The sequence below is a fragment of the Myotis davidii genome, unplaced genomic scaffold (assembly GCF_000327345.1).
Source record: "Myotis davidii unplaced genomic scaffold, ASM32734v1 scaffold2042, whole genome shotgun sequence".
NCBI classification, from domain to species: domain Eukaryota; kingdom Metazoa; phylum Chordata; class Mammalia; order Chiroptera; family Vespertilionidae; genus Myotis; species Myotis davidii.
Window position 1 is genome coordinate 63,414 of NW_006293469.1, and position 10,478 is coordinate 73,891.

The 10,478-nt window shown below is 48.9% G+C and overlaps 1 protein-coding gene across 1 annotated transcript in view; it reads left to right on the forward strand.

Annotated features, from left to right (window-relative positions):
• The first annotated feature begins 5,243 nt into the window (after nucleotides 1–5,243).
• LCT (lactase) overlaps nucleotides 5,244–10,478 on the forward strand; it is a 42,151-nt gene continuing 36,916 nt past the window's right edge. The window contains exons 1-2 of the mRNA XM_006767152.2: nucleotides 5,244–5,292; nucleotides 8,291–8,370. Coding sequence (XP_006767215.1) covers nucleotides 5,244–5,292; nucleotides 8,291–8,370 — 129 coding nt within the window. The remainder of the gene's footprint in view (nucleotides 5,293–8,290; nucleotides 8,371–10,478) is intronic.

A 10,478-nucleotide genomic window follows, 5' to 3' on the forward strand; every position in this document is an offset into this window, starting at 1 on the left:
CGGTTTAGTGAATGGGAACCCGGGTGGGGGCGAGGCGGGGCTCGATGTGATGTGAAGCTGAGCCTTCGGGAAGCGCACCTTGGGGAGGGTGAGCCAGTGTTTGTTGGCTTCACTCTTTCTGCTGAAGAGACGCTGAGTAAAATGAACTTTGGAAGAAGGCAGCACTGAACTTGCATCCTCCCCAGAGGGGACATCAGGTCAGATTCTGTGGGATTCCTTACATTGTGCAATTATATACGCATGTTTCTTTAAATGGTTTGCGGATTTCGTTTTTAATTTCCATCAGGTTCCTAAAGACTGTTTCTTGGTTTCAAAGATGGTTTCTTTTTTAAACTTACATTTTCCTTCTTTTCCTCGTGTGCTCATTGTCCCCCACTCTTTACTTTCTGTCTCATCACTATCACTAGATTGTCTGCCCCCAATATAATATGGGAAACAAAATTAATTCTCTTTTCAATTTCTTTACTATTTTAAAAGGTTCTCTCTCTCTCTCTCTCTCTCTCTCTCTCTCTCTCTCTCTCTCTCTCTCTCTCTCTCCTTTTCTGTTTTTCCCTCCCTCCCTCCTTCTCATTCTCCACTTCCTCTTAAGTCCAAACCATAGCCTGTTGTTCTTTTTAAAATATATTATTTAATACACACAAAAAGTTATATAACTTATGTTGGTAAAAAGCAAAATACAACAAATACACATGGAGTGACCACTCAATCCAACAATTAAAATAGAACACGATGGCTCTAATAAAATAGGCAATAACAAGGGCTGGCGATGATGTGGAGAAATTAGAACCCTATGCATTGCTGGTGGAATGACTGACGGTGCAGCCATTCTGAAAAACAGCCTGGCAGTTCCTCAAATTAACTTCAGAGTTACCGTGACCCGGCACTGCCTCTCCCGGGTATATATCAGAGAGTAATGAAAACAAACGTTCAGGCAAAAACTCATTACCGCCGAAACCGGTTTGGCTCAGTGAATAGAGCGTCCGCCTGTGGACTAAAAGGGCACAGGTTCGATTCCGGTCAAGGGCATGTTCCTTGGTTGCAGGCACATCCCCGGTGGGGAGTGTGCAGGGGGCAGCTGATCAATGTCTCTCATCGATGTTTCTGACTCTCTATCTCTCTCCCTTTCTCTCTGTAAAAAATCCATAAAATATATTTTTTTAAACGTTCCTTTAAAAAAAAAAAAACAACTCGTTACCAACCTTTATAGCAGCATTATTTACAATAACCCAACGAGGTTATAGCAGCATTATTTATAGCAGCATTATTTGTAATAACCCTAATGTCCATCACTGATGGATAAACAAAATGAGACATAAACATACACTGGAATATTATTCATCCTTAAAAGAGGTGAAGTACAAATACATGCTACACATGACGAACCTTCAGTCGCAAAGCACCGCATATTATAGGATTTGCTACATACTGTATGTCCAGAACAGGCAGCTCTACAGAGACACTAAAGCACATTAGCAACATCTAGGGCTCAAAGGAAATGGTGACTGCTACTGGCTATGCGGCATTTCCCTTTAGGTGACTAAAATATTTTGGAATAGTGCAGATGGCTGCACAGTTTTGTGACTATATTAAAAACCACTGAATTGTATACTTTAAAGGAATGAATTTTTTCAATTAAAGTTGACATTAAATATTATTTTATATTCTTTTCATGAAGGGTAAAGTTTTTGCTATATGAATACATATTTTTAACTTTAAAAATGTAAAAAATAAATAAATGGGAGGGTTGAGGGTTTATAAAGCAAGGCAAAACAAACCACACTTACATCTACTTGAATATGCCCCCCCTCCCATCTTTTATTTTATTTTTTTAATCTTCTCCCGAGGATATGTCTTTATGGATTTTTGAGAGAGAGAAACATCAACTGGCTGCCTCCCGTACATGGTCTGACCAGGGATTGAACCTGAAAGCTAGATATGTGCTCTGACTGGGGGAATCAAACCCACAAACTTCTGGTGCACAGGACAGAGCTCCAAGCGGCTGAGCCACCTCACCACGACCCTATCCCATCTTTTATTCATCCCCTCCTCACCCAGGTCACCACTACGCAACTGTTCTGTTTACCTTTTATTATTTGATAGCTGCCCGCCCCCCGGCCCCGCCATTTGGTGTCCACAATGACTTGATAGTACAAGGCCAAACATTTTAAATAAAAAAAAATTTTAGTTACAGAGCAGGTAGCAGTTTAGCAAATAAAGCACATTCCCAGTGTTTTGAAAAAATATGTTAAAGAAGTAAATTTCCATTTACTACTGATTAGAAAATACAGTATTAAATGCAGTTCTGATACTTTTCTAAATATTCTTTTTATCAGAGTATGATTTACATAAAGTGAAATGCATGATCTTAACTTTACAGTTTGATTAGTTTTGGCAAACACATTCACGTAACCCATACCCTTACCAAGATAAGGCTTAACTGCCCAGCCGACGTGGCTCAGTGGTTGAGTGTCAACCTATGAACCAGGAGGTCATGGTCAGGACACATGCTCATGTGCAGGAGGCAGCCAATCAATGATTCTCTCTCATCACTGATATTTTTATAAACTTTCTGTCTTTCCCTTCCTCTTAGAAATCAGTAAATATATATATATATTTTTTAAAAGATAAGACTTAACTAACACTTCAGAAAATTCCCTCTAGAGAGAAAATTCCCCTCATAATTAATTGTAACCTTTGCTAGTCAATCCTTCCCCAGGAGCAACCACTGACCTGGTTTCTATCAGCTTCGATAGCAAACCACACAGTGTTTGTGTCTGTCCTCTGTCTCTCTTCCTGCATTCGGCACCATGTCTGTGAGGTTCATTAATTTCTGTTGCTGCATTCGTTATTTGCTCCTGTCTTTCTTCTTAGTCGCTCTGTGTTATGAATGTGTCGCAGTTGAGGTGCTTTTGAGCTATGTCCAGTTTTCCTCTATCATGAATCGAGGTGCCATAAGCATTTATTCTTCTGTAAGTTTTATGTGGACATATGTTTTTATTTTATCTTAGGTGAATACCCAGGAGTGTATTTGATTTCTTAAGAAACTGCGAGTTTTCTGAAGCAGTTGTTCCATCTTACACTCCCAGCAGCAGCGTACGTGAGAGTTTCAATGGCCCCACCAATGTCCTCACCAACATTGGCATTTTCATATTTTCTCTTTTTGTAATATATTTTTTAATTGATTTCAGAGAGGGAGAGAGATAGAAACATAAATGATGAGAATCATCAAGTGGCTGCCCCCTGTATGCCCCTACTGGGGACCGAGCCTACAACCTGGGCATGTGCCCTTGACCAGAATTGAACCCAGGCCCCTTCAGTCCACAGGCTGATGCTCTACCCACTGAGCCAAACCAGCGAGGGCATAAATACTTTTTAAAAGTTTAACCAAGGAGGTAAAAGACTTGTACACTGAAAAATATAATACATTGCTGAAAGAAATTAAAAGAAAAAAAAATAAATGGAAATACATTCTTTGTTCCTGGACTGGAAGACATAATATTGTTAAAATGTCAATACTACTCAAAGTGATCTACAGATGCAATGAAATCCCTGTCCAAATCCCAACGATTGAAAAATTCATCCTTAAACACATATGGAATCTCAAGAGACCTCAAATAGACAAAACAATCTTGAAAAAGAAGAACAAAGTTGTAGGACTCACACTTCCTGATTCCAAAACTTGCTACAAAGTTAAAGTACTCAAAATAGTACAATACTGGCCTAAGTTTGGATGGACATATAAAAAAATGGAATAGAATAGAATAGAATAGAGAGCCCAGAAAAAAACAAACAAACAAACAAATAAAAACCCCTCACCTATATGGTCAAATGATTTTTGACAAGGGTGTCAAGACCAGTCAGTGGAAGGAGGGAAGGAGGGGAGACAGTCTTTTCAACAAATACTGGGAAAACTGAATATCCATATGCAAAAGAATGAAGTTGGACCCTTACCTTACCCCGTATACAAAAATTAACTCAAAATAGATCAAAGACCCAAACATAAGAACTAAAACTATAAAACTCTTAGAAGAAAACATTGGGACAATATTGTGTACTGTTTTTTTAGCTATGACACTAAAAGTGCAGGTAACACAAAATAAAATAGATAAATTAGACTTCATCAAAATTAAAAAATTTTGTGCATCCAAGAATACTATCAACAGAGAGAAAAAGCAACCCAAAGAATGGGAAAAAATATTTGCAAATCATATATTTGCTAAGAGATTAATATCTGGAATATATTTTTAAAACTTCTAATTCAACAACAACAAAACAAACAACTGTATTAAAAATGGGCAAAGGCCCTAGCTGGTTTGGCTCAGTGGATAGAGAGTTGGCCTGAGGACTGAAGAGTCCCGGGTTCGATTCCTGTCAAGAGCGCATGCCAGGGTTGTGGGCTTAATCCCCAGTAGTGGGTGTGCAGGAGGCAGCCAATCAATGATTCTCTCTCATCATTGATGTTTCTATCTCTCTCTCCCTCCCTCTCTGAAATTAATAAAAATATATATTTAAAATAAAAATGGGCAAAGGACTTGAATTGATATTTTTTTTCCAAAGAAATTATGGCATGGCCAGTAAGTACATGAAAAGATGCTCTATATCAACAATCATTAGGAAATACAAATCAAAACCTCAAGATTTAAAAACACACAAGATTCCACTTCTTACCCATTAGATGGATACCATTAAAAACAAAGAAAGTCACAAGTGTTGGTGAGGTTACAGAGAAACTGTAATCCTTGCGCATCGTTGGCAGGAGTGTAAAATGATGTGGCCACTGTGGAAGACAGCGTAGCAGTTCCTCAAGAGATTAAACATGGAATTACCATGTGATCTAGCACTGGGGGTATATACCCCCAAAACTGAAAGCAGGGACTTGAACAGATATTCGTATGCTTATTTTCATAGCAGCATTATTCACAACAGCCAAAAGGTGAGAAAAACCCAAATGCCCGTGGATCGACGAATATATACACAAAATATGGGACATACAAACAATGGAATATGATTCACCCTTGAAAAGAAATGACATTCTGGCACATGCCATACCATGGATGAACCCTGAAGACATGATACTACATGAAATAAGCCAGACACAAAACATAAATATTATATGATTCCACCTAGATGAGGCACCTAGAATGAGCAAGTCCACTAAGGCAGGGGGAGGGTAGTGGTTACCAGGAGCTGGGCAGGGGGAGATGGGAAGTTACTGTTCAGTGGACACAGCGTTCTAGTTTGGGATGGTGGGAAAGTTCCGGAGACAGATGGTGCTGACGGTTGCACAGCAAGGTAAATGTGCTTAATGCCACCGCACTGTGCACTTAAAAATGTTTAATGGTAAATTTATGTTGTTTATATTTTGCCACGATATTTGAAAAGTTCTTTTCTAATCTTCCTCTATGTCTTGTAAACCTGGCATTGATGTGTCCAGTGTGCCCACCCAGAGGAGCGTACCAAAGAGGATTCGGCGAGCTGGAGGGAGGGAGAGAGTGACCGCCCCTCAGGCGGGAAGCGTAGAAGTGCACACAGCGTCTGCCACCTGCACCTTCTGGGGCACAATCCAGGGTGACACCAGCTCCCCACCCACTCCTGGCAGTCCTGGCTGGCAGCACTGGCAGCTCAGTACTGCCCAGGTTTCTGTTATTGAAGCATTTGGCCCAACGGGAAAGGGCCTATTTTATGTGGAGAACTGCAGTGGGTTTTGGAGGAACAACTTCTCTTTACGGCGGAGACAGAAATGAGCTGACCCTTCAGTGAGGTCTGGTGATGCCTCAGGGGGGTGGGGGGGAATGGGGGGGGCTGGTATTACGCAGGGCAATGCAGTGACATTCTACCCCGGCTCAACACAGTTAATTCTCAACCCACGGCAAACACTGATTCAGAGTCCCGTGGGCGTAAAAACCTATCTGTAACCACATTCAGCACGAACTACAGGATACATCCTCTTACACCAGTAATTCCTCCCCTTTCCGTCCCATAGAGAACAGGAGCTGCAAGCTTAGAGTGAGAATCTAGTCTTGAGGAATCCGCATTTGACGTTGTTTTAAGAAGCCTGGTTTGTGCCTGCACTGGAGACGGGAGCAAGCATAAGCTACGCCGGGGGAGTCTGATCGTTTTGTGTATGAGGATTTCTGGAACTTCAGGCACATTTGTTCAGTCTAAATTCTAAAAACAGTTTGCACAGTCAAACAGAAATGATTTGTGGGTTCATTGTGCTTAGGGATTAGCTACACCCTTGTTTCGTGTCATTGGTCAAGAGATGGTACTAAACTGTCCGTTTTAAAGTGTGGGGCACAAGCGGAGAATGCATGTTCTGTGTGTGCTGACGTGAGGACAGACAGACTGCAGCATGAAAGGTGGAGCCGTGGGCACAGGCAGTAAATGCCTGACAGCGCTATCTTATCAGAACGAGGACTGACTGTCTGGGTGACAGTCCCTGCGCAGAGGGTTTCAAAGTCCCATTGTGCTATCGAAAACAGCACCTGGCAGCGGCTGCCAGCGGTGGAGCCGTGGCTGGAAGAACTTCCTCCTGGGCAGCACTCGGATGAAAGAGAGAAGGCAAGGCATGTCGCCTCCAACTGTGGTTCTGTTCCTTGCTTATTTGGCGTTTTCGCGTCATGGGCCTGAGCACCTGTCATGCTCCAGTCCTCAGCTTGATATCTGCAGGGACTGAAGACGTGTTAAGTTTTGCTGGTCAAGGAGCCTACACTCCAGTGGGAGACAAAGATGTGTGCGCATCTGAGCGATAGAGAGCAATACAGACACCGAGGGTCCCGGCCCCCAGCTGGATGCACCGAGGGTCCCGGCCCCCAGCTGGATGCACCGAGGGTCCCGGCCCCCAGCTGGATGCACCGAGGGTCCCGGCCCCCAGCTGGATGCACCGAGGGTCCCGGACCCCAGCTGGATGCACCGAGGGTCCCGGCCCCCAGCTGGATGCACCGAGGGTCCCGGCCCCCAGCTGGATGCACCGAGGGTCCCGGACCCCAGCTGGATGCACCGAGGGTCCCGGCCCACAGCTGGATGCACACCGAGGGTCGGCCCACAGCTGGATGCACTGAGGGTCCTGGCCCCCAGCTTGCTGAATGTCCTGGTTCCTGCCGGCAGGTGGTCCTGATGCACACAGATTCGAGCCCCACTGTTAGGTGATCAAATGTCAAACCAAGTGGGTACAAGCCGCATATGTGCTATCTCCTTGTCGCCCCCTCGGGACACAGGAGCGGCTGAGCTCGCGTTTGTACAGGGAACAGGGCCAGGCGACAGCAACTCCCCGAGAGCTCCCTCCTGGAGAGAAGCTGAGGAAGCAGCGGAGGCCTGCGTTCCTTTGAAAGGCTTTTACGGAGGCCCAGGGCGCACGAAGCTTTCTCTAAAAGGGTGTTTGTAAGCCGCCTTGTTTTCTAACACCTTCCAGCTGCGGTTAAGCCGTGCAAGTGAAACTCTGTAAATGGGTGGCCGTGGAGTAGAAAGTCGATAGGTGGAGAGTCCCCACGCGGCCTCCGTGGCCACGGGCTCCCGCCGGCTCACCTGCTCTCCTCCCGCTCACCTGCTCTCCTCTCTGCTCACCTGCTCTCCTCCCGCTCCCCTGCTCTCCTCCCCGCTCACCTCCCCTCCTCCCGCTCACCTGCTCTCCTCTCTGCTCACCTGCTCTCCTCCCGCTCCCCTGCTCTCCTCCCCGCTCACCTCCCCTCCTCCCGCTCACCTGCTCTCCTCTCTGCTCACCTGCTCTCCTCCCGCTCCCCTGCTCTCCTCCCCGCTCACCTCCCCTCCTCCCGCTCACCTGCTCTCCTCTCTGCTCACCTGCTCTCCTCCCGCTCCCCTGCTCTCCTCCCCGCTCACCTCCCCTCCTCCCGCTCACCTGCTCTCCTCTCTGCTCACCTGCTCTCCTCCCGCTCCCCTGCTCTCCTCCCCGCTCACCTCCCCTCCTCCCGCTCACCTGCTCTCCTCTCTGCTCACCTGCTCTCCTCCCGCTCCCCTGCTCTCCTCCCCGCTCACCTCCCCTCCTCCCGCTCACCTGCTCTCCTCTCTGCTCACCTGCTCTCCTCCCGCTCCCCTGCTCTCCTCCCCGCTCACCTCCCCTCCTCCCGCTCACCTGCTCTCCTCTCTGCTCACCTGCTCTCCTCCCGCTCCCCTGCTCTCCTCCCCGCTCACCTCCCCTCCTCCCGCTCACCTGCTCTCCTCTCTGCTCACCTGCTCTCCTCCCGCTCCCCTGCTCTCCTCCCCGCTCACCTCCCCTCCTCCCGCTCACCTGCTCTCCTCCCCGCTCACCTGCTCTCCTCCCCGTTGGTTGCAGGTGGGAAGCTCTCCGTGGTCCTGCCAGCGGAAGCCGCCTCGGAGCTCCTGCGAGAACCCGCCACAGCCTCCCTGGCCAAGGTGAGGACAGACCTGACTCTGCGACATCCCAGGAAAGTGCCATTTTCATTCCAGACGACGAGCTGGTGCTGCCTGTTGGCCTGACTTTTGATACGTGCCCTGTGGGGTCTGCTCTCGGGATTCGCAGTGATTTTAGGTGAAATCCCCTTGTTGGAGCCTCCGCTCCTGCTGGTCAGGTGTCAGCTTCTGCGCTGCTCGCTCTGATTTCTTATTAAAAGGGTCAAAATAGCGTGTTAGGCGGGAAGTCAGTTCCTAGCAAAACAGGTCCCAGGGCAGAGGGCTCATTCTTGTAAGTATGTGCTCCCTGGAGCCCCCATCCAGGTTTCTGCCTCCTCTAATATAACTTCTATTTTTTAAATCTTATTTATTGCTTTTTTTTTAAGAGAGAGAGGGAGGAAGGGAGGGAGGGAGGGAGAGAAACACCAGCTTGTGGTTGCCTCCTGTCTGTGCCCTGACTGGGGATGGAACCTGAAACCTTGATGTATGGGGATGACGCTCTAACCACGGAGCCCCGGCCAGGCCAAATACAACTTTAAACGGTGGTTTTAATAAGGACAGTGAAACACCTGAGAATGAAGCCGCCGAGGGCCCTCGGAAGGCTGGCTGCGGGCAGCCTGGAGAGCCATCAGGAAAGGGCTGATCGGCAGTTCGTTGGCCCACAGGCCACCGCCCGCCCGTGACAGACACCGGCTGGCATGTGCGACACAGGGAGGCCGCACTCAGCGTCTGGCCTTCGGGTTAATGAGCTCGGAAATTTACAATCCAGACGGATAAGCTAGAAATAGGTGCTCCAAGGCTGAGTGTGTGGCTGGAACCGTCTGAATTGGTTTACGAGGGGCGATAAGGCATTGGCCCTGAACTCGGAGACCAAAGTGCTCGCTCCTCAGGAAAGTGCTGGTGGAGCAGCAGCCTTTGCACCGGGGCCCTGCCCTCCTCCGTGCCAGGCGGTGCTTCTGAATTACCTTCCAAAAGCGCGGCGTTGCCGGGCCCTGCTGGGAACTAACTCCCCTGCACCCAGCAGACCCCGCAGGGCCTGCCAGTGCGCTCCCTCAGCTCTCGGCTGCCCTCTGACCTCACCTCGTTTTCCCAGCCTGCACCCCGCTTTCTTCCTGTCTCCCGCGCCCCTTCTAATCCTCCAGCCTTCCTCCACAATCCCTCCCAACAGAATCTCCCCATTGTGAATGTCCGTCCATCCGTCTGTCCGTGGGAGGCGCTCTTCATCAGGCCTCTCCCACCTGAAGCCCTTAGCGGGCTGTGGAGCCGGCCACTCCCGGCTCCTGGTGCTTATCCGCTTCGCCGCCGTGAGGTCCGGAAGGCGGGCGGCCGCTGACCTGGAGGGCTAGTCAGAGCGGCTGAGGCCAGTCCTGGGCCTTCAGAGGCCGCCCCAGGCCCCGGGTGAACCTAACCGCCCCCAGGGTCTGAGGACCTGGTGTGGACTTTCCTTATAAGCCTGCAAGCGTCTGCCTTTGCTTGTGTGATCCTGCCCTTACTAACACTCTGCGTTCAGTTGTCTGCTTCTTTGAACGTGACTCCCCAAACCCTGTACCCAGCGCAGTGACTTTCAAGTAGAAACTCCATGACGACGAGTTGTGAGGACTGGACTAAAGCAGGAGCTGAGCGGACGGGGCGGGGAGTGGGAGGGTGGGTGTCCCACCGGGCGTGTGGGACGGTTAGTAAACGTGATGGGGAAGCCATAGGGCTCCCCTGGAGGCAGCTGTTCGAGCCCACCGCACACACGGTTGTCACCAGGGGCCAGTACCCAGTCTTTGTTCTTAGGGACAGCTGACCCATTGGGGCGGGGGAGGGACAGGAAATGGCGTGCTGAGAAGGAGGTGGGGGAGGATCACAGTGTCTGTGTATGTGTTAGAATGTGAATCTGAAGTTCCTAGAGTTCATGCAGGCCAGAGGCAGGGCGGAGGGCATGTCCTTCCCCGGGCGAGGGTGGGATGGGGAAGACCAGGCCGTGAGAGCAGAGCGGTGTTCGCGGGTAATAGCTTGGGCCAGGCGAGGGCCACCTGGGCGGACGTTAAACCGTGGCTGGAAGTAGCCAGTGGCTGTAGCCTCCGGTGAAAACAAAGCTCAGTACTGCAGGGGCTCTGCAGAGATGC